General features: G+C 61.8%; 4 protein-coding genes across 5 annotated transcripts; 2 read left to right on the top strand and 2 right to left on the bottom strand.

Annotated features, from left to right (window-relative positions):
* Positions 1 to 263: 263 nt before the first annotated feature.
* Positions 264 to 2,846, top strand: TGFBR3L (transforming growth factor beta receptor 3 like; the record flags this gene model as incomplete). The annotated part of the gene is made up of 6 exons (XM_082650973.1): positions 264 to 333; positions 1,319 to 1,455; positions 1,533 to 1,841; positions 2,184 to 2,310; positions 2,413 to 2,571; positions 2,779 to 2,846. The coding sequence occupies 6 exons, from the start codon at positions 264 to 266 to the stop codon at positions 2,844 to 2,846; spliced, it is 870 nt and encodes a 289-aa protein (XP_082507099.1).
* A 1,451-nt stretch (positions 2,847 to 4,297) lies between these two features.
* On the top strand, positions 4,298 to 6,997 carry SNAPC2 (small nuclear RNA activating complex polypeptide 2). Of its 2 annotated transcripts, none has more exons than XM_082650161.1 (5): positions 4,298 to 4,507; positions 5,204 to 5,323; positions 5,473 to 5,541; positions 5,883 to 6,126; positions 6,219 to 6,997. In XM_082650161.1, exons 1-5 carry the CDS (start codon positions 4,325 to 4,327, stop codon positions 6,548 to 6,550), a joined length of 948 nt encoding a protein of 315 aa, XP_082506287.1. In that variant the 5' UTR covers positions 4,298 to 4,324; the 3' UTR covers positions 6,551 to 6,997. The 2 variants fall into 2 exon arrangements, with proteins under 2 accessions (XP_082506287.1, XP_082506286.1); XM_082650160.1 differs by having other exon boundaries at positions 5,835 to 6,126.
* Positions 6,998 to 8,392: 1,395 nt separating this feature from the next.
* CTXN1 (cortexin 1) lies at positions 8,393 to 9,888 on the bottom strand. Its single transcript, XM_082650839.1, has 2 exons — positions 9,827 to 9,888; positions 8,393 to 9,457 (listed from the first exon to the last, which is right to left on the bottom strand). The coding sequence occupies exon 2, from the start codon at positions 9,435 to 9,437 to the stop codon at positions 9,189 to 9,191; it is 249 nt and encodes an 82-aa protein (XP_082506965.1). The 5' UTR covers positions 9,438 to 9,457; positions 9,827 to 9,888; the 3' UTR covers positions 8,393 to 9,188.
* A 715-nt stretch (positions 9,889 to 10,603) lies between these two features.
* Positions 10,604 to 24,736, bottom strand: TIMM44 (translocase of inner mitochondrial membrane 44). The gene is made up of 13 exons (XM_082652166.1): positions 24,637 to 24,736; positions 22,749 to 22,850; positions 19,796 to 19,966; positions 18,722 to 18,802; positions 17,850 to 17,999; positions 16,747 to 16,886; positions 16,367 to 16,452; positions 15,653 to 15,745; positions 15,432 to 15,556; positions 14,014 to 14,064; positions 12,192 to 12,281; positions 11,467 to 11,577; positions 10,604 to 11,154 (listed from the first exon to the last, which is right to left on the bottom strand). Exons 1-13 carry the CDS (start codon positions 24,718 to 24,720, stop codon positions 11,035 to 11,037), a joined length of 1,404 nt encoding a protein of 467 aa, XP_082508292.1. The 5' UTR covers positions 24,721 to 24,736; the 3' UTR covers positions 10,604 to 11,034.
* Between the last annotated feature and the right edge of the window lie 741 nt (positions 24,737 to 25,477).

Raw genomic sequence — 25,477 nt, 5'->3', positions numbered from 1 at the left:
GACAGGCAGGGCTGGGGCCTGGGGGGGAGGTGTTTGTAGTGACTAGCCCCATATCTAATGGCCATTGTGAGGGACCGCCCCCCAGCCTGATAGCTACGGGTCTGGCCAGAGAGCCCTTAATCCCCAGCAGGCCTTGGCCGTGGGCTCTGATGTCGGCCCATCAGTGCACCGCCCCCGCTCCTTGCCTCCCCAAATGGCCCCCCAGCCAAGGCCAGAGCCGCCTGCCCGCCTGCCTGGCCCAGTGCTGCCTCAGCCGGTCCAGCATGCTGGGCACCGCTATCCTGCTGCTGGCCCTGCTCCCAGGGATGACCACCTTGCCCAGCGAGTCAGCTGGTATGTACAGGCAAGGGGACGTGGCCCAGCACACCCCAACTCCCGTGTTACTCTTTCTCAGTGCACCCTCTCATCCACCCCGCCTGGGGGAACGGGGGTGGGTGGGAGGTGGGGTCTGCACCGTCCCCCGTTTTCCAGGTTCTCTGGGATCCCCAACTTCTTCGAAGTCCCAGCAGCCAGGTGAGACCAAGGGCTGTGGGAGGGGAGCAGTCTGCGCCAATGCTTTTAGGGAGTGTCTGTGCCGGTAATTCTGGACATTTGAGAACATCCTTTGATGAGGACCCCAGCTGAGCGCCTCCTTAAGGCAGAGGTCTTTGTCAGTGTGGTGCATGTGTGTGTGATCACACACCCCAGTGGAGGCTCCCCTGTGCCTCTACCCTTTGCCGATGCTGCCCTCAGCCTGCGAGTGAGTGAGGAACACTGACAAAGGGAAAAGGCCCCGGGCTGGGCCTCCACGATGCCCAAAGGGCTTGGGGGAGAGCGCCTTGCTATTCTTCCCTCCCCTTAGAAAGGCAAGAATGGGGCCAGCACCCTCCCCCCAAACGGCCCTGCTGTGACCCCAGAGGAGCCCCTGGTCCTCGGTGGATGAGCGGGGGGTTCAGACTCCAGAAGGGGAGGGCCTTTGACCTCACCCAGGCTGACCCTCCACCATCAGGTGCCCCTCGACCCCTTCCGGGCCAGGGATTCCCTCGCTCACTGGGGATGGTGAAGTAGAGGTCTGGGAAGGGGGCTCCTCCCCAGGAAGGCGCAGCTTTGCGCCCAGGCTCAGGGGCTGGGCTGGGATGTCCCCCAGGTCTCCAGCGGGTACATCCCAGCTGCTTTACGGCTGGCGGTGGGAAGCGCGGAGCCGAGCGCGGGTGAATCCTCCACCGCAACTGCATCCATTTTCCAAAGTAGGCAGTGGAGGCGAGGTTGGCTCACTTGCCAAGGGGGCCTAAGGGACAGCGCATCCTCCTTCCCCTGTGCCACCCTTTCTCCCTGCCAGTGTCCCCGTTCCGCGCGGCGCCAGGGCCCAGGCTGCGCCGACCCCTTTTCAGTCTGGAGCTGTCGGACGCGGAGGACGCCTTCCCGCGCCGCGCGGGGCCGTTGGAGGTCCCGGCTGACAGCCGCGTGTTCGTGCAGGTACGGGCGCGGGGCTCACCGAGGCCGGGTGGCAGCCGGTGGGGGCAGCCAACCCTGACCGCGACCCCGCCCCCCAGGCGGCCCTGGCCCGTCCCTCCCCGCGCTGGGGCATGGCCCTGCACCGCTGCTGGGTGACACCATCCTCACGCCAGACCCCGGGCCCCGCCCTGGCGCTGCTGCGCGGGGGCTGTTCCGCCGACTCCTCGGTCACCTTCCCGCCACCGCGGCCGCTCCCAGGTGCCGCTCGCCCCGCGCGCTTCAGCTTCCGCCTGCGCCCGGTCTTCAACGCCTCTGTGCAGTTCCTGCACTGCCAGCTGAGCCGCTGCCGCCGCCTCCGGGGAGCCCGCCAGACGCCTGCGCCTCTGACGCTGTCTCCACCGTCGCCGGTGCTCGGGCACGGGGCGGGGAATCTGGGCGCCCGGGCCCGTCGGGGCTGGGCACAAGAGCCTCTGGCATCTGAGGGAGAAGCCTCTTAGGGTTTGGGGATCTGAGGGTCTGGGAGCTTTTGGACCTGGGGGCGGAGGTACCTCGAAACTGGGAGTAGGCACTGGGTCTCAGGCTGAGGTTGGGCGCAGGGGCGTCCGAAGGGGCCGAATTTCCAGGGGTCTAGTATTGCGACACCTGGTTGCAATATAGTGCTGGACGCTTAGATCTCTTGGGAGCCCTGGGGACCCGCCCCTGGAGCCGGGGCCCTGACGTCCCCGCCTCTTGCCTCCCCCTCCTCCCAGTGTCTGCCTCGGGATGAGGCGTGCGCGGGCGCCGGCAGTGGCCGCGATGAGAGTCTGGGTGCCGACAGCCCTCACCTGCACACGCTGACGCAGCCCATCGTGGTCACGGTGCCGCGGCTGCCCCCCAGTGAGCACGCAGTAGTCCTCAGCGGGGCTCTCTGGGGTCGGGAAGGGGGATGGGGAGGACATCTGAGGCATGAGCCCAGTCTCTGCGTTGTACTCCTCACAGGGCCACCCAAGGGCGTCCCCGGCAGAGCCGTGCGACCCGAGCCTCCCGCGCCGGCCCCGGGGGTCCTAGAGCCCGCGCCGGTGGTAGCACTTGTGTTGGCCGCCTTCGTGCTGGGCGCCGCTCTGGCCGCCGGGCTCGGCCTCGTCTGCGCTCACTCAGGTACCAACCTGCGTCCGCCGGGATCTCCGCCTGGCCCCCAGCCTATTCCCACGCGTCCGGACCCCTGGTCGCGGCGATCCCAGCCTGCTCGGGCCTGACCATCCCTAGACCTGCTTCCGCTACGCCTGCAGCAGCCCCCCAGGGGGCGCCCTTGCCCCGGCCCAGCGCGCAGCAACCCCTACTCCTCAGACTGCCTTTCCTCTCCAGCGCCCCTGCCCCCCGGCCCGCCCCCGACAGCCTCGCCCAGCGGCCCCCCGCCCAGCAGGCCCCAGTGAGGCAGGTAAGTGTTGGGGGGAGGGAAGAGGGGGAGTGTAACCTGGGGCCGGTAGGACGGATGGAGGAGGGAGGTGATAATGACTCTTCATAGCGCGTTCTCTCTGCCAGGCGGAGTACCAAATGTTTTACGCATATTAATCCTTGTAACAAGCTTCAGGTAGATACTCCTATAATCCCCATAATAGATATTTAAAAATGAGACACTCTCTGAAATTAACTTGCCAAAGATCACAAAATTTGGTGGAGCTGGGATTAGAAATCACGTAGTGCGTGACTCGCGGCCGACTGAGGGCTTAGTGTCGTAAGAAAGGACCTCAACACCTCAGACAGGCACACCAGGCAAGGAGAATTCGGGTTTCAGACCTAGCACCCACCCTCGCCCCGGCACACAGACTGATGGGGCGGCCAATGATCGGTTGGGAAGGGGGTGACCTGCCGTAGCGTCCTCTACCCTGCTCAGCCTGAGTCGCCCCTCTCCAGAGATAGCGCGCCCCCAACAGGGTCCAGAGACATACCAGCCACAGCCTTGGACCAGGCCCGCCAGGACCTGAGACTCGATGGGACTAAGATCCCTGCGCCCCGCGCCCCCTCTTGCTCCTCCTCCCACCCTCCCACCTGGGCTCAGAATAAACATCTGGCCTGAACTGCAGCGTTCTGAAATCTGCGTGCGCGCGTGGCGCGGGGGTGGGGATTCCGGGGTGGAAAAGGTCCAGACTGGAGGGGTGGAGCTCTGGGGCGGGGCTCATACGCCCTTATATATACGTGTGCGGTTACCGCCCAGGGGAGCCCCAAGGGCATTTTGTCCCAGACAAAAAAGGGACACCCAACCCCACCAGCTTAAATTTAAAAATAAGCCTCGCCTCCTTCTCCACCCCTGCACCGCCCACCTGCCTTCTCAACCCCAGGATTTCTCCGCTCTCCACTCCCACCGCCCGAACCCTGCCCTCGCTAGGGCCTCGAGCTCAGGCCTCTGCTCCAGTCTCCTCTCCGTCTAGCCTAAAGGTCCTTAAATCCCTCCTGCCCGAGCTCCTCCCTCCCCAGAGCATAGACAAGGGGATGACTATTAGCTCCATTTTACGGTTGAGGAAACTGAGGTTCGGCAAGGCCAAATCACTTGCTCACCAGTCAGGGCTGGCCGACCCCACAGCCCAGGCTCTTGGCTACAAAGCACATAATAGGAGTTTCACAAGACGTAGTTCTGGAAGGGAGGGAGGGCACGAGATCTAAGAACTTGGCTCCAGTTCACGAATGAGATAGAATGCGGGCGGGGGGGTCTCGTTCGCCCCCGCCTCAGTTAGACGCCAGTCTCCCCGTTACTTCCCGGGGAAGCAGTTCCCTTCGGCCCGCAAACGCAGAGCCACGCCCCCGTCTACTTCTGCCTCCGCGCGGGGTCTTTTGGCCCCAGCGGCCGCCGTAACCCCGCCCACTAGGGAAACGGCCCCGGAACGACGACACCGCCCTCACCCGGCTCACCGGCATGAAGCCCCCGCAGCGGCGGCGAGCGGCCCCGGCGCGCTATCTGGGTGAGGTGACCGGCCCCGCGGCCTGGAGCGCCCGCGAGAAGCGGCAGCTGTTACGACTACTGCAGGCGCGACGGGGCAAGCCGGAGCCGGACGCCGCCGAGCTGGCCCGGCAGCTGTCGGGCCGGAGCGAGGTCGAGGTGAGAGGGGTCTCGGGATGGGAGCGAGGCTGGAGGTGGGGCTAGGATGTGTTCGGGGCTGGCGGAGGGGCGGGCCCTGGGAGTTGGCGGGACGAGAGTGAGGCTGGGGGCGGGGCCTTGGAGTGGGCGGGTCGAGGGTGAGGCGGGGGCGAGGTTGAGGAACCGGAAGAACGCCGGAGGAGGCGGGATTAGTGCAAGGCTGGGCCTTGTGTGCCTGCGAGAAGCTGAGGGCGGGGCGAGGGCGGAACATAGCCGAGAGGCGGGGCGAGGAGGAGGCAGTGCTGCGGCAGGCTGAGGGGCGGGGCGAAGCCAAAATTTAGGAGCGGGGCGAACTCGAGTTAGAGCGGAGGCCCCGGACTGGGTGGAAGGCGCAGAGGGACTGGGCGGGAATGAGGTTGAAGTGAGTCAGGAAATGGGGCGGAGTGGACGAAGCGGGCAGGTGACTAGGGTAGTACTTAGCAAAGGGTGGGCCCTGGCTGCGGGGAGGAGCCAGAACCAGCCAGGGCCTTACATCTTTGTCAGGTAGCTGGTCACACCTGGGGCCTTGGCCCAAGACCCCTGGGCAGAGTCCCTATGACCCTTAACTCCGGGCCAGCGGGAGGCTAGGGAGCAGTGGCCGGCCCTGGAGCAGGCAGTGGACTGCCTAGCCCTGGGCTTCTAGAAGGTCCATTTGGCCTCATCCTCTCACTTCCCCAGATCCAGGACTTTCTCCGGCAGCTCAAGGGCCGAGTGCTCCGAAAGGCCACTCGGAGGATGCATCCAGGTGGCCCACAGGGTCCCAGGCGCCGGGAAACACAGACCCCGGCCCCCATCGAGGTGAGGCGGGGCGAGGCTCCCCAAGGCCGGCCCCTGGAGGATGAGGTGGGAGTTGGGGGGATAACCTGGTCAGGGGAGCCGCAGGAGGGGTAGGGCTTGGGGGACTCCTGAAGGTTGATCCGTGAGCACCTTCTGCTTACTCCACCCAGGTGTGGATGGATCTGGCTGAGAAGATAACAGGCCCGCTGGAGGAGGCCCTGACCGTGGCTTTCTCACAGGTACAGCCATCTGCCAGGAAGGATGGGGGTATCCCGGGGACGGGGTCATATATGTGAGTCTCATTAAGCTGGACCTGGTTCCTGGGTCCCTTCCTCTTGCCAGCTCTGTGACTCTGGTCCGTCACCGGACACCCTAGCCTCAGTGTCCGCCCTTCTGAGGCCCTCTGCTGAATGTGACGCCTTCCTCAGGGTGGCAGGGAGGATTTGGAGGTGGAAGGCTGTCTCCTGCAGGGCAGGGGAGTAGCCCACGGGGACACTTCTGCCTTTCCTTGCCTGATCTCTCTGCCTGCCAGGTGCTCACCATCGCAGCCACGGAGCCCATCAGCCTCCTGTACTCCCAGCCCCCCAAGCCCACGCAGGCTCGTGGAAAGCTACTGCTCCTCAGCGCCCCTGGAAGGCAGGAGGACCTGGGCCCTGAGGCTCCTGGCCCCGCCCCCAAGACACAAGGCCCTGCCCCTGAGGCATCCTCTGAGTCCCTGGCTGGCCCGTCCGCTGAGGAAGACTTTTCTGTGGACTTCGAGAAGATCTACAAGTACCTGTCGTCCATCTCCCGCGGCGGCCAAGGCCCCGAGCTTTCCCCAGCTGGTGAGAAGGGAGGGGCTGACGATCTGGGGGTGGGAGTCTCCGGCGGCAAGCCCCGCCCTTCCCTCACCCGTCCCCTTTCCATCCATCACCAGAGTCAGCTGTGGTCCTTGACCTGCTCATGGCACTTCCTGAGGAGTTGTCCCGCCTGCCCTGCGCTGCCCTGGTTGAACATATGTCAGATACGTACTTACGCCTGATGGCCCCCCAGCCCGACCCTGCCAGTGGGGGCCTGGGGTCTGGGGCTGAGGATGACGGGACAGGTTCCAGGGGGCAAGAGGAGGCTGGCCAGGCCACTCCTCAGGCCCCCGAGAATGCTGGGCCCAGCGAACCGATATCCACTTGGCAAGCAGCTGGGATCTGCCCCCTGAACCCATTCCTGGTACCCCTGGAGCTTCTGGGCCAGGTGGCCACCCCTGCAAGGTGAGGGGCCCGGCACCTCACCAGACACACCAGACATCGGTGAGCCCCCAGGCCCTCAGTCCTGCTTGGGCTGGCACTGGGTTGTCACTGAGGATCTTGCCACGGCGGAAGGTCCCTGATGCAGTGTGCAGTACAGGTCGCCTTTAAGGTGCTCGATACAGTGTGGGTCTCAGAAATGGAAGCACAGGGAATTCCCTGGTGATCCAGTGGTTGGACTACACGCTCTCCCTGCCGAGCGCTCGTGTTCAATCCCTGGTTGGGGAACTAAAAACCCACAAGCTGTACAGCACAGCCAAAAAAACCCCAAAAACCGAAGCAAAGTTGTACAGGGTTTCAGCCATAGAACTGGGGTGGGGGGGTTCCAGCCAGATGGCTGGGCTAAAATCACCCTCAAATACTCCCCCCACTGGTTTCTCATCCCTTCTGAAGTCCTGTGTCCGGTGTCCTGTAACTGTGAATAAAGTTCTGGTCTATACCCCTGGCTGTCTTTCTCCTGTGAGTGAAAGGTGGGAGGGGGCCTAGAATCAGAGGTAGGGAGCCATAGCTTGGAGTCCTGGGGACGGAGCGGGGACATGCCAGGGAGGAGGGTGTGGTTTTCGGTAAAGGCCACTGCACCAGGTCCAGTCTGATGCCATCTGGAGCGACCTTGGCTTGGCTGTGAGGGGACCCTTGGTGATTGTTTGGAGGGTCTAGGCCTGAGCCTGACCCGTGTCGGGGAAAGGTTTTCAGAGCCCGATGACCCTCCATCATACAGACGGAGGGGAGAGGCTAGCAGAGTGAGGGTGGCCAGGTCGGGGGAGCTGGACTCCTGACCACCGGAGGGTTAAAGGTGGGCTGCCCGTGTGGCAGGAAGTTGGAGGGAGGGGAGTGAGTCCCTGAGGTAGCCTTGGGGAAGCAAGTGGGGGAGGGAGGGAGAGCTGGAGGGGCCTTAGGAGCAGGAAAGGGGGGGCAGAGCTGGGTGGAGGAGGGGGCTGGGGTCCTGGCCGTGACCCAAGGTCTCCAAGTCCCAGAGGTGCTGCCAGGTCTCCCTGCGCGGGCCCCCCCTCCCTCAGCCTCGATGAGCGTGTGGATTCAGGGGCAGGTTGGTGAGGGCCGGGTGAGGGAACCGGGTGTCCTCCTACGGCACCACCTTCCCCCAAATCGAACCAGTCCTCTGAGAGCCAGTGAATTTTCTGTTCGCAGAGCCTGTGCATTCACACAGCCTTCCTTTTATAGCCACGCTCGTCTCTCCCCACACACACTGCACACGGCTCCCCCGGGGGGCGCACAACACATCTCGCAGGCGGGCCGTGGAGCGGAGCCAGCCCACTCCATGCCCAAGGACTCACAGCACCAGCCCCTTGGTGTCCAAAGTGCACATGCTGATGGTGGGACAGAGGGACCAGGCCAGAGAGGTTTGGGGCTGCGGGTGTGGTCACAGTACCAGAAGGCCGTGCCAGTTCTTGGAGACAACCTCCAGGGCTGGCTGAGGGCACCCCATCCAGGCTCCCTACTAGCCCAAGTCCATTCCACGGCCCCCAGAGTCTCCTCAAGTCAAGGGAAAGAAGGGTGGTCCTGGCTGTTCCTGGAGCAAGGGGGATGAATTATGCCTTGGTCCCCCAGAGTGTACATCTGGGTGTTTCGCAGCCCTGGGCAGCTGTTAAGAGTGTGCAGAAGTCAGCCCTGGGTTCAAATTCTAGCCTGGCTAGAAGCCAGCTATAGGCAGGTCACTCAACCTGCCTGGACCCGAGTCCCCCGGCCTGTAGAATGAGGATGCTAACAGGGTCCTGAAAAGAGAACAGACCAAGTACAGGAGGAGCTACCTCAGCACGCTGCTTGGCATGCAGTAAGCGCTCAATAACAGCTTTTATTAATACCATGGGCTCAGAGGCAGGGAGGAGTGAGAAAGCAAGGGGAGAGCCTGGGAGGGGGGGGTTGCAGGAGGAACCAGGGGGAGGTGGCAGGAGGGCCAATGAGGGGTGCAGGTGGTGACAGAGGGAGGGGCGCGCTGACCTGAACTGGGGCCTGGTTTGGGGGCGGGAGGGAGCCTGTCTGCCCTCTCCCCCCCATGGAAGAAGCCTCGCATCCTGGACACAGCAGCCATTGTCGCTCTTCAGTCACTGTCTCCGGAGCAGGCCCCGCAGGTCATATTGGTATGCAGCGTCCACCTCATGGGCCCAGGAGAGCCCGCAGGCCCGGAGCCCGAGGAGGGGCTCAACACTTGGCGGGGGCGGGCGGCGGGGGAGTGAGGATGGCCAGAGGACAGGGGAGGGAGGGGAAGGGACACGGGGGTCCCCGAACCCGGGAGCGGACATGACACTCATGCTCGGCGGCAGGGCAGTAGCAGAGCCACCTACACGCTGGGGGCGGAGGGGCGGGCGTCCTCTTCCCACCCAGGCTTTAGAGTCGGGGGCCAGCCGGGCCGGTGAGTTACGGAGAGAGGACAGGGCGGGATAAAGGCACGAAGTGGGGCTCCGGCCTGGCCAGCAGGGAAGATGGGAGGGGTGTGAGGGGGGAGGGGTTGGACTTATCCTGACGCCCTCCCCCCTCGGGCTGCGGGCTCGGGGGCAGGATCCTGAGCGCGGTCCAGGCCCGGCGGCGCACCGTCGGATCGGCCCCGGGAGAGAGACCCCGCGGAGGGCCGGCCGAGGGCGCCGCACCGCTCAGACCAGCGCGTAGTCGAACTGCCCGCGCTCGAGCGCCTCCTTGTGGTCTGTCCAGGACGAGGCGGGCATGCGGCTGTAGGGGTCGAGCAGGATACGCACGCAGCGAACCATCAGCAGCACCAGCACCACGAGCAGGCACAGCACGAAGGCGAACACGGTGCGCTGCTCCGCGTCCAGGCCCGCGCCTACCGGGGGCCCCGTCGACGGCGGCAGCGGCTCGGGGGACAGCGTCCACGTCGCGCTCATGGCTCACATCGCCGCGCGCCCTGCGGAGGAGGGGGCCCGCCCGTGAGGCAGGGATGAAGCTGCGCCTTCCCGCGCCCCCGCGTCGTCCCCACCCGCCGCCCCCCCACACACCCTGCCGAGCCCCAGCCCCCGCCCGCGCCTTTGTCCCCTGGCTACGCCCATGCCTGGCCCGCGGGCACCCAACTCCGGGCGTGCGCGCAGGTGGGGACGCTAAGAGCAAGGAGAGGAAACCCCGACCCGGCCGGCCCGCGCACAACAGGTGCGAACGCGCGGCCCGGGCTGCGTGGTGGGGGGCGAGACCCGGTTCCCCCACCCCGCTCCCTTTGTTCTTGCGTCCTGGGGACCCCCCTCCCCCACCGCCCCCGCCCCCGCCCCGCCGCGCCCCTCACCCTGGCCTCGACCGGGACCGGGACCAAGCGGCCGGCAGCCGCGCTCTCTTCCGGGACCCGCACCCGCTCCTGGTCTCTCCCCGGTGGCCGCGGCGGCGGCCCGGACTCTGCCCACCCCACCCGCCCCTGGAGCGGCGGAGACCGAGGCAGGCGAGCTCCGCGCCAGCCGGGCCGCCGCGGCTGTTCCCATGGCGACGGGGGCGGGGCCGCCGCGGGGGGGCGGAGACTACGCAGGGAGCGGCGCTCGGGCCCGCGACCCCGCCCCGTCCTCCGGGAGAACCGGGCCGCGCCCAGAGGCGCCGGGGAGACCACCGGCCCCAAAGAACCATGAGCACCGAGGGCCTCGCCCTCCCACCCCCACAGGCACCCCCCACCCCCACAGGCACCCCCCCAAAACCACCCAGCCCGACTTAAGCTCCCACAGCCCCATTCTCCTCTGCAACCGACCCCTCAGACTCCCTGTTTGGGGGATCCCAGTGCCCCTAAAACTCATACAGGCGCTTAAGGTCCTCCAGCCTCGGGGACCCCAACCCTCAAGCAACCCCAGCCAGGTCACTAAAAACCTCCGTAGCTTTTCCAGTCTCCTTCCTCCCCCCCCTCCCCCCGCCCGACAACATACTCAGGGTGGGCAGGGTCCCGTCCAGGTGAGTCCTCCCCCTCTTCTGTTAGAGTTCCTTCAGTGACCACGACCGCCGCCCCATGACCACTGGGCTGCCCACTCCCAGTCCCAGCTCCCCCCACCCCAGTGACAGACACCTTGGACTACCCAGGTTGTTCTCCTGCACTTTGGTGTTTTATTATTTCCAAATCTCTGCATATGTATAGGATAATAATAAGGGCACTGTTAAAAAAAAAAAAAAAAAAAAAAGGCTGAAACGGCCTGGCTGATGTGGCCAGTGGGCCCAGGCCGCACCACTGGGTCCTGGGAGGGTACCCCTGGGCTGGGGGCCTCTGGGCACTGCCCGTAGCCTGGGTGCCCACGGCCCAAGCAAACCCCATGGGGCAGAGGGGCGGTGCTGGGGCTGGCGTTGTGCACAGTAGCCCTTCCCTTCCCCGCCGCATCCCGCTAGCTCTGCAGCAGTCCTGGCACGGCGGGGGCACAGCTGACAGTCTTGTCCCCAGAGGTCTAGTTGCTGCAGGTGGACACCAGTCCCCCGTGTGTCTGCAGTGACGATCCAGCCCCGAGGCCCCACTCGTCGCTGCTGCGCTCAGAGGATCTGCTCTGTGCTGGAGGCGGAGATGTCCAAGAGCCGCCAGGCCGCATAGGGGTTGAGCTCGCCCTGGTCTCGGCAGAGAGCCCACACGCACAGCATTCGCAGTACCTTGTCCTGCAGAATCGGGGAAGGGTGAGGGCTAAAGGCAGGGTGCGAGCTCGGCACCCACTCCAGGACGAGCGCAGGGCACGGAGAGAGACACTGCCAGCTCAGGGCACTGGGAGGGACCAGGGAGTGGTGCTGCGGGGTCTGGGGTCCAGAGCAGAGGCAGGAACAGAGGCTGTAACTCAGGACTTGGTCAAACTGGAGAGATCAGCTACCCTCCACCAGGCCCAGCTCGAGGTGCTGCCCTGCCACGCCGCAACTCCTGACTCTCAACTGGCCTCACTGCGTGTTCCCGCCCCATCCCCTCCCCCGCTCACTCACCGGGTCACCCTCGACCACCTCGCCTTTGGGATTCTTGATCACCATCACCAGCTGGGCCTGGAAGGTGATGATCAGCACAGGGCCCTGCTCCATCATCTTGCCCATGGCCAACTGCAGGGGCACGACAGGGCAGGCAGGCCTGAGAATGGTCCCCAGCCCCTTCGCTGCCGCTCCCCCCTCCAGGTGCAGACCCCTGCTTCAGCACTCCAGGGCTGCCACCTGCCACTGGCCCGTTTCCGGGCGGGCACTTCTCAATTGTGAGGAAGAACGTGAACCACTGAGGACCCACACAGGCTCCGCGGACTGAGGCTGTGCAGGCGTGTAATGGCCTCTCGGAGCCGGCTGTTTCGTGCACACGTGTGGTGGGTGTGCCTTCAGCTCCCCACAGGGAGGAAATCGAGGGGATCGTGGCAGAGCAGACCAGTGGGGGACCTGAGCGGTCCTGACAAAGCCTCCTCAGTGAAGGTGCAGAGATAGCCCTGGCTTCAGGGGCCTCAGGGGACCCTGGGTCTGGGCAACAGCACCCCCTGGGCCACCACTTGCCTGAGAATTCCCGACAGCAAGACTGTGGAAACCTTCCACTGAAAGGGACCCTAGAGGTCACTTAATCCAAGCACTGGAACTCCTCCAGGGAGGGGGAGCTCAACCCTCCCAGCTGAGCGCAATTCAGAGAAGCACCCCTGCCCACCCTGGGGTCCACCTGGGCCCCCGGAAGAGGCACTCACGTCGATGTTGTCGATGTCCAGGATGCGGGAGTGGAACTGGAGGCCCAGCGCCTTGGCCTGCTGGATCGGGTGGGCCAACTGGCTGTAGGTCTGCAACAAGAAGCCAGACACAACCGTATGGCCGCCCACCTGTGCGTGCGACCCAGGCCAAGGCACTGCACCGCAGGGGAGCCGGGGGCTGTTGCGGTGTCTCGGGAAGCTCCCTGTGGGCGAGCTCACCATGGGGTTTCAGGCTTTCAGCTCTTGTACCTTCCAGAAATGGCTCCCGGCTCCTGGGTGTGCGGCACCAGGAGTGGCAGATGCCAGGAGCATGGGTCCAAGCAGGGAGGCCGGTGCCACCCGTTGGCTGGCTCGAATCACACACTGCCCTCTCATTATAAGGACAGCACCGTATCAACGTTATCGAAAGTGGTATTAATCAGTGAGTCTGGTTAGTTCTCCGGGAACGCGATCTGGAATACACTCCCAGAGGTAAGTCGAGGCCTCTCTGGCTGACCCTGAACATTCCCATGTTCACCTCACTGTGAATCTTGGCCTGGAACCAAACACTTTTTCTAGGATTCATCCTACCCCGCGGCTGCTCTGGGGTGAACTGCCTGGGTCTACTGCCTTGTCACTGACCAGCCCCTGCGGGCAGGTCTCGGCCACTGGCAGCCTCTTCCTCTTACGGGGGCAGTGGTGCCCCAAATGACACCCTAACCCTCTTGTGCCTGCTCCCAAGCCCGGGACACAGCAGCCAGCAGCTTTATATCTCAACAAGCAACCATGACAGAAGACATTCCAACAGCATTCACTCTTTATGGAAGTAACTGATCCACCAAGTGAAAAAAAAGCGCCCATCTTGTGTGGTTTCTTAAAGATGACACTTTCAAAACACCCCTGTGTGAGCGGCTGCAACTTCAGCTGCGCTTCCAGGGGCACCAGCAGCACCTTGCTGGCAAAGATAACCAGCTACATCCTAATGGTCCCAAAGTAAAAAAAAAAACCAAAACAACAACAACAAAAACCAAACCACTCATAAATGCCCGCTGGATTAGTCACCGTGCAGGGGAGTATTTAACAAGGAAAGCTGACATCTTCTCCTCTGCTTTTTCAAGTTGTTTGTGAGCTGGGTACAGAATAAATCAGCCAAGAGACTCTGGATTGCTCAGTAAGGAGCTGGTGGGGGAGGGACGGGGGGAACAAATGCTGTGAAGACACAGGTCAGGGAGTGAGCAGGGTGGGGTGAGGTGGCCTGATGACGAGGACGGGGAGGCTGCCAGGAAGGGGCAGTGCAGACAGCATGCTCCCAAGGACGCCTGAGCTGCCGCCATGCAGCCCGGCGCGGCCTGTGGCCCGGGGCCCAGAGCCCGGACTCCAGGAAGCAGCCGGGCCTCGTCAGGACACGCGGCTCTTCCCGGGTGGGAATCTATCAATGTCTGTTTGGATGTGTTTGAGGATCTTGCAATGAGAACAGCTAATGAATACATCCAGCGCTGCATGTGCTGGAGCGCTGCCCTTGTGTCCCCAAAGCGTCCTCACGACCCCCATGAGATGAGCCCGATGATGTAACTCCGGCCCAGGGAAGGGAGGCTGTGGGGCCTCAAACCCCACTTGCCCGCCAGCACCCACCACCCCCGTGCACTGAGGGAACATCGAATGCACCCTCCAAGTTATCCGCCGTCCCTTTCTGCCCACCCCCTGACCCCTGGGCCCCCAGCCTGTAGCCACCCCCGCCCCTGACATCTCAGCCCTTCTCGGACTGAGCCACCCAAGCAGATCTCCTCTGAACTGTGATTTCTTCTGAGGCCTGAATAGGGGGGGGAAGCAAGCAAGCACTTACAGCTTCATAGCACCAGTCTTTGAGAATGTCGAGCTCTCCAGAAATCATGGCCTAAAAAGGGAAAGACAAAAAAAAAAAGTGTGAGAATGAGAGTGGGCTTTTGAGGCAGGTAAACTCTGGAGAATACTCTCCAGTTAGAACCTTTCCTCTGCAGACCCCCGGCCCCAGCCTCCGGGTCCTAGTCTGGGGAAGGGAGACTGGGCTAGGCTGCAGCAGTGGGGGCAGAGCCCCCGCAAGTGACAACGGGGCAGCCCAGGCTGGGTCCCAGCGGCCTGCTGGAAGGAAAAGGAAGGTGGCAGCGTTTCGGGCTCTCGCCCTGGCCGGGAAACCAACCCAAGGAGGCCAGGCAGGGCATTCTACCTCCCCTGGGGACGAAGAAGCCTTAGGCAGCCAGGTCCACGCGGGACGGGGCAGAGGGGGAGTGCAGGGGAGGGTTCCCAGGGTGCAATGAGAGAAGCTTCCACAGGAACCCAGAGACAGGGCTGGATCTGGTGAGGGAGAGGGTGGGTTTTGGGGGGAGTGGGGTGGTGAGATGCTGGTGGGAAACCACAGGGAATCTGGGGGCTGAGATAATCTCAGCCCAGAAGATTCTGCCCGTGCTTGGGCTGCTGCTTTGGGGAAATGCTACAGTTTCACCTCCTCCCAACCCCGCCGAGTGTCGTGAGGGATCTGGGAACTCGGAGGCGGGAGAGGGGGCCAGGCAGACGCGGCGCGGGAGGAAGGGACGGACATCCTCACGGGGCTGGACGGGCTGCCTGCGGCCCCACTAAGGCCGCGCCAACAGCCCCTGGCTTGGCTGGGCTGCAGGATGCCGAGGCTCCAGCCCCAGCTTGGGGTGGGGGGGCCTCGAGGAGGGTGACCTTGAGCAGGTCGCCTCCTCCTTGTTTATGTGCCAAAAGGAGAGGCGAGAAGACCAGAAGATGAGCTTCAGGGCTCCCAGAGAGGAAAGGCCCCTGGGCTGCTGTGCTGGTCCCGCCTCCCTGCCCTGAGTCATGCGCTGCCCCCGCACCCTTGAAGCAGCAGCCGGCTTCTCCCAACTCCTGAAAGGCCCCTGGCCTCTGGGAGACAAACACCTGGCCCCTGGCAGCTTCAAGGGAACAACTTCAGGAAGAGAGCTCGAGGGAAACAAGCCACGGGGCTCCAGGCTCCAGTGGGTGAGAAACTCAGTCCCTGGGGCAGACACACCCTGTGGGCGAGGCAAGAATGGTCAGGGCACCGGCCCAGGGACCAGCGGGGGCTGCAGGAGACCACAGCGGCCTGGCTTTCTCGAGCTGCTCGACTAACAAGGGCTGGGCGTGTGGGGTGCTCAGGCCTCTGTCAACACTGGAGCCACTTCTCCGCTCAGAAGCCCTGTCCACAGCCAAGCGGCCCTGCCAGAACTCTCCACAGGGCCGCGGCCCTGCCAGCCGCACACCCACCTCCAGGACGTTGGGGATGATGTCGTTCTCACACTGCTGCAGAAAGCGGTCCTTGTCGAAGGCGGGGTCCACCCGCAGGATCTCCGTGAGCACCTCCGACATCTCCGTCTTCGAGAACAGGCCCCCTGGGGCAGCCGAGCCAGGAGTGGGGTGAGGGCCCGGCACCTCCTCCCACCGCCGGCTCGGGCTGTGGGGGGATGGTCCCGGGGCAGCCCACTCACCCAGCAAGTCTGTGACCTTGTCTGTCAGCAGGCGGGACGCCCGGATGAAAGCGTTGTCGCTTTCGTCATACTTCATCTTCATCTCGAAGAACCCTGTCGGGGGTGGCGGATGGGGTCATGGGCCCCTTCCGGAGAGACACACCCACTCCATCGCAGCCCCCTCCGAGCCTGCTGGCCGACCCTGGGAGGCTGCAGAGACCCCTCCGCCAGGGGCTGAGGGGAGGCGAGTGAACGCCGGGCGCCACCCCTGCTGGCTGCGGCTTTCGCTACTGAGGGAACACAGGCCTCTGGACATCCTCATTTGAGGAGGGCCAGGGCTCCCTGTCAGCGCCTGGGAAGCCACGTGCCCCAGACTGAGCAGAGAGCTCTGGGCCTTGAGCTGGCTCCTGGCCCGTGAGGGGGTGTGTCGAGGCCAAGTTCACATGGGGGGTGGCTGGCGCGTGCACCTGGCTGCCTCACAACGACACTGGCTCCAGCCAAGGTGGTGGCTCAGCCCTGACGGCGGTAGCCCGCCGCCCGAGAGGTACTGGGTGCTCCCCCTCAGGCCGCCTGAGGCCTGCGCTCCGCTGCTCACTCGCTGGGCAACGCTGTGGGAGTGACTGGTCCTCTCTGACCCCGGCCTCCTCCTGTCTTGTGCCCGGCCCTCGGGGAGCACTTGGTAAGTGTCCGTCACCAGCCTGCTGTCAGGCAATTCTCTGAGATGGGAACACTCACGATTAAACACCACGTTGTTGTCCCTGAAGTCCTTCCACTGCTGATACCACTTGGAGTCCTTGTGCAGCACGACCCCCAGGGCCTCCCTGGGGAAGATCAGGGAAGCCAGTGAGCGCAGCCCGGGAGCCGCTCCGCTCATGGCAAGAGGGGGCAGCAGGACGGTGTGATGACCCCGGCCTCTTGCCTTCTCTTTCCCCCTTCCTGCCACCCTACCCTTCCCCTCCCGGTTCTCTCAGGGTGCCTGGGAACCTCGAGCAGAAAGAAACCCCACAAACTGACTTGGGTAGGAACCCTCTGTGGGTCCTGGGAAATGGACAGCAGTGCAGGTGCTGCAAAGGGAGGTGGTGAGAGGTGGGCCCCTTGGCAGGTCTGGTACCTACTCATTGGCCTCAAACACTTTCTCTTCCTTGAATTTCTCTCCCGAGAACTCTTTCCTTTTCCTGAGCCGCTCGGGCCGCCTGTAGGGCCCGGTCTGCCCCAGGACACTCTCGTCGATCTCCTTCTTGACGGACTCCACACCCTGCAGAGCACAGCCGGCCATGTGGGAGCTGGGGCTCCCCAACACCCCAGACCAGCAGCTGTGGACCCACCCTGGGGCCATGCCTCCCAGGTCTCAAGGTCACGTGACTCGCAGGTGCAGGGCAAGGACACGCCCAAGCCTCGTGGGGAGGCAGAGGGGAGACCCCAGCTCTGACTTCTGCCCCCACCTGCCCCCCGCCAAGAGCTGCCCCCAGATGACCCTCACATTCTGAGGCCGATTCCACACTCTCGCTGGAAACTTCCTTCACATGGACCAGAAACCGGACAGGCGTCCTGAGAGGCTGCCTCTGCCCCACCATCTCCATCCGAGCTGACCCAGCCTCTGGATCCCACCTCCGCAAACCTCTGGAGCCCATTTCCCTCCTGGCTCCATCACCCAAGACACTCTCCGGCCTCCTCTGAGCTGCTGCCGGAATCCTCACTGGGAGGCTGTGCTTTCAGGATGAACCTAAACTCCCCCGCACAGCCTCCAGGACCCTCTGATGTCCCTGCAGCCACTCTGGCCACACCTAGCTGCGTGGGGCGCCCCGAGCCGGTGATGCCCGCTCCCCTGGCCCGGCGCCTTCCCCGAGCGTTCCTGTCATGTGTTACTTGGAACTGCCTGCCCCTTCCCTGTCCCTATTCCTGTCCCAGGATCCTTTGAGAGCAAGAACTCGGACCTTCTCTCCTGAGGCCCCATGGCCAGTAGAGGGCCCAGCGTGTGGTAAGTGATATTTACGGAATGAATTCAGGACCTCAAGTGACCCAGAGCCCGACAGTCTCTGGATGTGAGCTAAGGGTGTCAGCAGCTGACATCGGGTTATGTGTAGCTCCCTAGGGGCTCTGACTTGCCCGAGGCTGCTCAGCCAGGAGGGGCTGAGGCCTGGTGTCCCTGCAGCCCTCGGTGAGGTCTCTCGGGGCTGAGCCCAGAGCGCCCGCGGGCACAAGCCCCAGCCCAGCTCACCTGGGAGAGGGCTTTGAAGGCGGCGGTCCTGCCAAGCTTCTCCCCACCTTTGGACACAGACTCAGCCGACTGCTTGGCGGTCTTGGCTGCTTCTTCCACACCCTCCTTGATTTTCCGGCCAAGGTCACTTTTACTGACTTCGTCAAGACTCTACTGAGACAGAGAAGAGGGAGGTGTTGGCGTGGCACCCAGTGGGGGCCTGCAGGAGCTCCCCCCGAGCTAACAGCAGACCCGGCCTCCAGAGGGCGGGAGCAGGTGTCCTGAGCCCATTCTGGCTCATGGAGCCGAGACTGGGGTGCACATGCCCCAGAAGGATGCCTACGATTTCTGGGGCGCTGGACCCTAGGGCTCCGGCCTGGAACATGCAGGAAGGACAGCACAGGAGCAGCAGCCCCGGGGTCAGGACACGAAGGGGAGGTAGGCGTGTCCAGCGCGCTGGGCTGGCCTCGAGGTAAAGCCCTGCCCCTCTCTCCAGCCCAGGAGAAGCAACAAAAAGAAAGTCTCCCAGGCCCTCTAGGAGTCTCACCCCCACCTCCACCCTCCCGGGGTGGGGGGCGGGGCGTGCAGGGTCCCAGCTTCCTTCTAGCCTAAGGCAGGAAGAAAAGCGTCCTCCTTTCACCCTCCTGTTCTTGCTTGTAGTCCAGAGGCTTCTAACCTAAGTGGTGACTCGCAGGCCAGTGGGTTAGTCTGAGCTCTCCCTCCTTCCCAAAGGCATCCTGCACTTTGATTCCGGAAGCCTCCCGACCGGGCAGCCTCCCCCGCCTGCTCACCCCCGGCTGCCCCCAGCATTGCTCCCCGGCTCCTCCGCCAGAGGTGAGGAACAGATGGGCTCCGGGGGCCGTCAGGGGCCTTGGGGGTCCGGAGGCCATTACCTCCTTCACGGTGCCGGTGATCTCCCCCAGCTTCTTCCTGATCACCTCGCCCGTCCGCATGGTTTCTGATTCAATGGTTCTCTAGGGTAAAGGATGTTGGATCTTTGTGTTGCGACACAGTCTAAAGAAGCGTTTTCTCAGAAGTCCCTTCCTTCCTCCCCAGACACACCCCGTTCTTCCACCCCCTCAGCCTGTCCACCCGGCCCCTCCCGGCCCCCCAGGGTCCCTGGCTGTAGGCTGGGACAGGGACCTCCTGAGCACAGGGCCCCAGGCCCCGCATCTGTCTCTGGGCGGCAGGGGGTGATCTTGCCCATATGCTCACCAGTGATATATTGGGGGCGGGGCGGGGCATTCTCAGCGTCATCCTGCCTGGCTCTGCCCCCTCCCCATCACCCGGCCCCAAGCTCGGCCTGCGCTGCCCCCAGACGATACCTCGGCTCACTCCTCTTCCTTAATGAAAAGGAAGGGCGATCTCCCGCAGGGTCGGATCCCTCACAGGTAGTTACATACAAGTGAGTGACTTGGGGAGACTCAGGGGTACAGGCGTCGCCCATGGCCTGGGAGGGGCGCCAACAGAACAAAACCCCCGAGGGGCCTGGGGCAAATGCCCACAACCCCAGGCTCAGCTGCCCACAGGTGAGATGGGGGTGCCGCCGGGCAGAGCCCTCAAGGGCAGACAAATAAAGGGCGCCAAGCCCATGCGCTGGCGGGCGCCTGGCAGCTGCTCCGTGAGAGACGGCGGCAGTGATTAATATAATGATTACACCAGCCCCGCAACTCACTTTCTACCCATTTCAGTCAGAGGCCCTCAGGAGCAGCGTATCTCAAACCTAGTGCCCGAGGGACCCGTGGAGATGCAGATTCTGACGCAGCAGGTCGAGAGGGCTCTGAAACCCCGTCAGTGCTGCTGGGCCGTGTGTAGAGAAGGCTGCAGTCTCACGGCTGAACTGGAAGGCTGGGGGCCTGCTCCTGTCCCCTCACTCCGCGGCCGCCCCAGCACTGCACTGGGAGGGAACTCCTGGCTCTGAGAGCAGGTGTGACTGCCCAGGGAGACTCAGAGCAAAGGGGACTCACGTATTTCCTCCTGGCTTCCTGGAGCGCATCGGACTCTTCCAGCTTCCGGGCCTCATCTCGGAACTTTTTTATACTTTCTTTCATTTCTTTGTTTTTGGCTAACTCTTGTTTGATATTATCTAGCAAGCCGGAGAGAAAGCCTTTCCTGTTTCCAGAAGAATAGGATCTGGACTAGAAAGAATGTAAAAGGAAGGAAGAATGTTTTCATTTTCTCCTTTCTGTTGATACAGGTTTAACAATGAATACAAGCCGCACGGCGTGGCCAAAAATACATAAATAAATAAAAAATTAAAAATAAATAAAAACAATATTTGGGAATTCCCTGGCAGTCCAGTGGTTAGGACTCTGCGCTTTCACTGCTGAGGGTCCGGGTTCAATCCCTGGTTGGGGCACTAGGATCCTGAAGGCTGCTCCGTGCGGACAAAAACAACAACGAAAACAAAACAAAGCAAAACAAAAGGCAAAAAAACCCCACAATGAATAGTTATCTCTTTTAGAAGAGATAACAGACAAAGTAAAAAGCCACCAGGCGGTAAACTGTGGGACAAGATATTCAGCAAGAAAAAGAAATGAGTTGGGCTTCCCTGGTGGCGCAGTGGTTGAGAGTCCGCCTGCTGATGCAGGGGACACGGGTTCGTGCACTGGTCCGGGAAGGTCCCACATGCCGCAGAGCGGCTGGGCCCGTGAGCCATGGCCGCTGAGCCTACGCGTTCGGAGCCTGTGCTCCGCAACGGGAGAGGCCACAACGGTGAGAGGCCCACGTACCGCAAAAAAAAAAAAAAAAGAAAAGAAAGAAAAAGAAATGAGTTATCAAGCCATGAAAAAAATACAGGAGTCACATGACATGTTATGTCAATTACATCGCAATAAAACAAGATGCGGAGGAACCTTAAGGGCATATCACTAAAGGAGGGAGGCCAATCTGCAAAGGCCACAGGCTGTAGGATTCCAACTCTAAGATCCTGGAAAAGGTGAAACTATGAAGACAAGGAAAAGGCTGGTGGTTGCCAGGGGCTGGAGGAGGGGAGGGAGGGTGGACAGACAGAACACAGAGGATTTTCACCGCAATGAAACTACTCTGTAACCATACTGTTAACGGTAGATACGTTATACATTTGTTCAAACCCATAAAATGTACAACACAGAGAGTGAACCCAATGTCAACCACAGACTAAAGTCAACAATAATGTGTCAATATTGGCTCATCAGTTTTAACAAATGTACCGCCCTAACTGCAAGATGTACAACCGGAGGAAAAGTGCGTGCCCGGCGGGAGGAGAGGGGGACAGGAGGTTGATGGGCAGGCCCTGTACTTTCCACTCAATATCCCTGTAAAACTAAAACTGCTCAAAAAAATAAAGTCTATTAAAAAACAAAAGAAAATGCCAGGCCCCTTCTTCCTCTGGGGTGAGAGAAACAGGCACAGCCTGGAATCCTCATGGGGCCTCACACACGCCCACCCAAGGAAAAGGCCAACACCCAAAGGGACCCTCGTCCCAGGACTAGAGTTGAAAGGACTCTGTGGCCCCTTATCCCAAAAGAGCCGGCCCAGGCACTACTCCAGGGGCTTCTGGGCCCAGGGTAACTTCTTCCTTTGGGGCCACTCCCGAGTCCCCAGCTGGGCTTTACATGTCACCCAAGGGCCTGGGGACTGGCACAAACCTCCCTCTCTTGGCCCACAGGATCACAGTCTCTGAGAGCCCGAGCTCAGCGTCCCCCCTCCAATCCCCACAGGAAAACCCAACCAAACACACCCAGAGGCCAGAAGATAGCCTGAGGCCCTGCTCCAGGCACTGCCCTACCCGAGACGCAGGCTTCTGGGTCAGACACAGCCGGCTGTAGATGCCTGCTTCGCCCCCTGTGTAACTACGTGCAGGCTCGGGAAAGAGAAAGCTTAGAGACTGACTGTGAGCCAGTAAGTCACAGGGAAATAGCTGCATGTGCTCAGCTGCTCCCACCACTCCTGCCGGTGTGCGGGGTCCGCTGCAGCGGCTGGGGGTTCACCCTACCAGTTTCAGGGGCGACTGCTTACCCGGTCCCTGTCCAGCCCCAGGGAGAGCAGCAGCAAGTCTGGGTGCTGCCCCACAGGTGCGGTGGCCCGGCCTGGCAACAGCAGGCTGCTGTCTGGTCCAGATGTGCCCTGACCAGCCTTGCTCCAGGGGAAGTCCAAGTTCTAAGACTGTCAGGGACTGCGCCAGCTCGCGGCAGCCCCACGGCTCACTCCAGGGCTGCAAACTGGGGGTGAGGGCGGGGCTGGACAACTAAGGGGAAGCACCAAAGGGCATGTCCCAAGCCCACAACAGCCCCAGGACAGGATCCGGGAGATAAAGCATGCTGAGGCTAGAGGATGAGATGAGACTCAGAAGGGAAGGGAGGGTGTGGGCTGCCTGAGCATGAGGATTTGGAGACTGTGAGATTTCAGGCTTTCTTCCCCATGGTGGTAAGGAACCAACAGAAACGTGAAGAGACATGACAGGGAGGGCAGAAAAGCTCTAGAAAATGCTCTCTGTGAAGAACAACATAAAGAGGAAGGGAGATATGGCCTGGGGAAACCCAGCTCCAGGAGATGGATGGGTGACTCTGCTCAAATGCCCAGAGGGCTGTCACCCAGCAGAGGGCACAGCCTTGCTTGGTGAAGGACCCACACGTGGGAGCCACCGGGAGGTGGATTTCAGCTCAGTTAGAGGAATGCCCTTCTAGCCATCAGAGCTGAGACACGCTACTTTGTGTGAGGCAGGAGCCCTACCCCTAACAGTGTCGAGCACTTCCCGGGATACCAAGAGGACCAGGCCCACTGGGCTCTGTAACTCCGGAAGACCTTGGATGCGGAATGCCTGCCAATCAGACACCCCCAGCAGTGTGGACAGCATCCTGCAGCCCTCTCTCCTGTCAACTAGGTCTGATTTTCACACCTCCCCCTCCTGCCGGCTTGCTTGTATCCTGAGTCACTCACCAGGGTCAGCTCTCCACTCGGCCGGGGAATCTGATAGGTACCATGGGGTAGTGGCACTAGGTTGTGGCTGGAGAGAAAACGGACTCCACCTCCAAGGCATCTCTAATTGAGGGAGAAAAGAGAAAGATCCATTTAAACTAGAGGGTGATGAGGAAGCAGGCCACGCCAAAAGAGCAGGGGTTGTCGGAGACTCATTTCACGATTTTTATCACATGTCTGCTCCACGCTAGATGCTTGACCATCTTCCCAAATTCTGAGAAGCCAGCGGAATCTGGTGGAAAGAGAAAACGCTCGATTTGCACCTCCGGGGCCCATATCTACCCTCCTGCCTCTGAACGTGGGGGAAACCGATGGGTCCTAGGAAATGCCAACCTATGGTGGAAGAAGGCTAAATATGCCAGTCTAGCTGAACACCTTAGTCTGAAAATGGGCAGGCTAAGACTCGATGCTGGTGGCAAGCAGTCTTCTCTCACCAGCCCACCCTACTTCTGCCAGCCTCGGAGGACCAGAGGCCTGGGCTTCAAGGGGTAAACACTGCTAACTTGTCCCAGGCACAACCCTGGAATAAAGCTACCATGTCCTGGTCCAGGGTTGAGATGTGAGCAGAGCAACTTAGGGGCGTCACCTGGGCAAAGATGCTGCTAACCTCATGTGCAGCACCTCTTTGGTAAGCATTTCTTCTCCTACCAAATGAGGAACTTAAAGCTCCACGAGGGAAGCTCCATGCAGGTCCTGTTCAACGCTACACCCTAGCACCCAGCACGGAGCGAGGTACACTGATGTCAATGACCTGATGGAACCACTCTTCCATTTCCACATCCCCTGGGCCCTTCCTCTCCCCATTCCATGCTTCCTGTCTCCAGTCACTCTAAGCAACACCCCGAACTTACACAGATGCCACACTCTCCTATAGCTACTCAAGAGTAACTCTTGGGAGTTTAACTAACTTGTTTTACTCCTCTGAATGCCTACACCCATTGATCCTGGAGCCACTGACTTCAGTAACAGCCTGAAATAGAAGTGGATGGTTGTCTCACTGAGGAGAAAAATCCCCCAGCAGGACCAAACCTGAGGGTGGTTCTCCTTGGGACGTGCCCAAATCCAAACACGTGTACATTCAACCTTTAAAACCTGCCTCAAAAGACAAGCAAGCCCAGGAAAAAAAGCTCAGTCCTGAGTCAAAAACACCTTCTTTGTCCTGACACTCAGATTCCTGGGAGATATTTTTCTTCCTCCAGAGTCTGGCTCTGGTGTCAGACTGACCTGAGCTTTGGACCAGGTCAGCCACCCAACTGAACTCTTGAGACCGTGCGCGGCTTAACAATTCTGAGTTCCCAGCTTCCTACCCTGTGAAACAGCGACAAACAGCTGCAACGTGAGTACTTTTTTCTGACGCCGCTTTACACGCCTTGACCCCCAGGGCATCTATGAGCCCAGGCTCTTAGCCAGGGCGACAACTACCTCCCACACTTTCAGAGGATTAAGAGGGGCGATGCAGGAAATGCTCCTGGTAGGGGGACGTGGCATATAAAGGTGAGCTGTGACTGTCACGGTTTTTTGCCTTTTCCTCGCTACTTTTTCTCCACTGAGCACCACGGACCCCATTCACTCCTCGGTACACATGGGGTCAGCCAGGAAGTGAGGGGCGATCCGCTCCCGGCCCGGCACGCCCGGCCCCCGCCCTCCGGCCTTGCTTCGGGACCCACGTTCCGAGGCCTCGCTCCGGGGCCCCCGCCCCGGCCTCGGCTGACCCAGCGACCAAACTCCTAGCCTCTCGCCAAGCTCAGGGAAGAGCCGAAGGGGTCAAAGGCCTGGGGAGAACGAGGCCCTGGAGGTCACGGGTCCGGAGCTCCCTAAGCCCGCCCCCCCGGCCTCGCACTCTGCTCACCCGCGGGCAGCGGCACCAGCATCCCCGCAGCGCCGCCGCCGCCGCCATGCTGTAAGATCCCGTGTGACCTTCTCGCGGCGTCATCCGATGGCGTCATCCACCGCGTCGGCCTAGTGCGGCCTGGGCCTGGGAAAAGCGAGACCTGTGGGTGGGGTTTGTGGGAGGGAAAGGCCTATCACTGGACAGGGCTCCCAAGGAGGGCGGCGCCGTGGAGGGAAATCCACTATGGGGGCGTGGCCTAATGGTGGGCGGGGATTCCTAGAGAGCTAGGCCTCTGATAGGGCAGAATTTCGGAAGAGCGGGGACTGTGACTGGATGTGACCTGGGGGGCGGGTACTCCTGTGAGGCAGAGACGTATGGTTGGATAAAACAGCGGGGGGGCGGAGCCTGAGGGTGTGGATTCTGTCGCGAGCTGTGATTCTCGGATTGACAACTCGGGTTTCGCGTGGCCGGAAGAACGGGTAAACAGAACGACCCACACCGACGCACCAGCCGGAAAGCCACTGACTCTGGCTCTCACTGACAATGATGGACAGTGACCAACAGACGGGCAAGTGAGTTGCTTCACGAGCAAGGGCGAATGAGCCCACTTTTGTACAGCACTTTGGGAAGGCGCCTGTTGGTTTTGGTCCAGAAAAGGAACGGGAAGCTGAGACCTGGGTGAGGGTGGACTACTCCTCCCTCCATCGATTCATTGTGAATTGATACATCTGGCCCTGAAAAAGCTCAAGCCTCTGTCATGTCAGCACCCAGATACTATTTTCCATTTGGAGAATGCCGCCACCAAGTGACGGTACCTTGACATGGCCATGCAATCTGAGGCTGGGGAGGGGTGGTGGGC

Source organism: Grampus griseus (genome assembly GCF_964374135.1).
Source record: "Grampus griseus genome assembly, chromosome: 3".
Classification (NCBI taxonomy): domain Eukaryota; kingdom Metazoa; phylum Chordata; class Mammalia; order Artiodactyla; family Delphinidae; genus Grampus; species Grampus griseus.
Note: the sequence above shows the minus strand (reverse complement) of the source record. Positions and strands in the feature narration are given on the sequence as shown.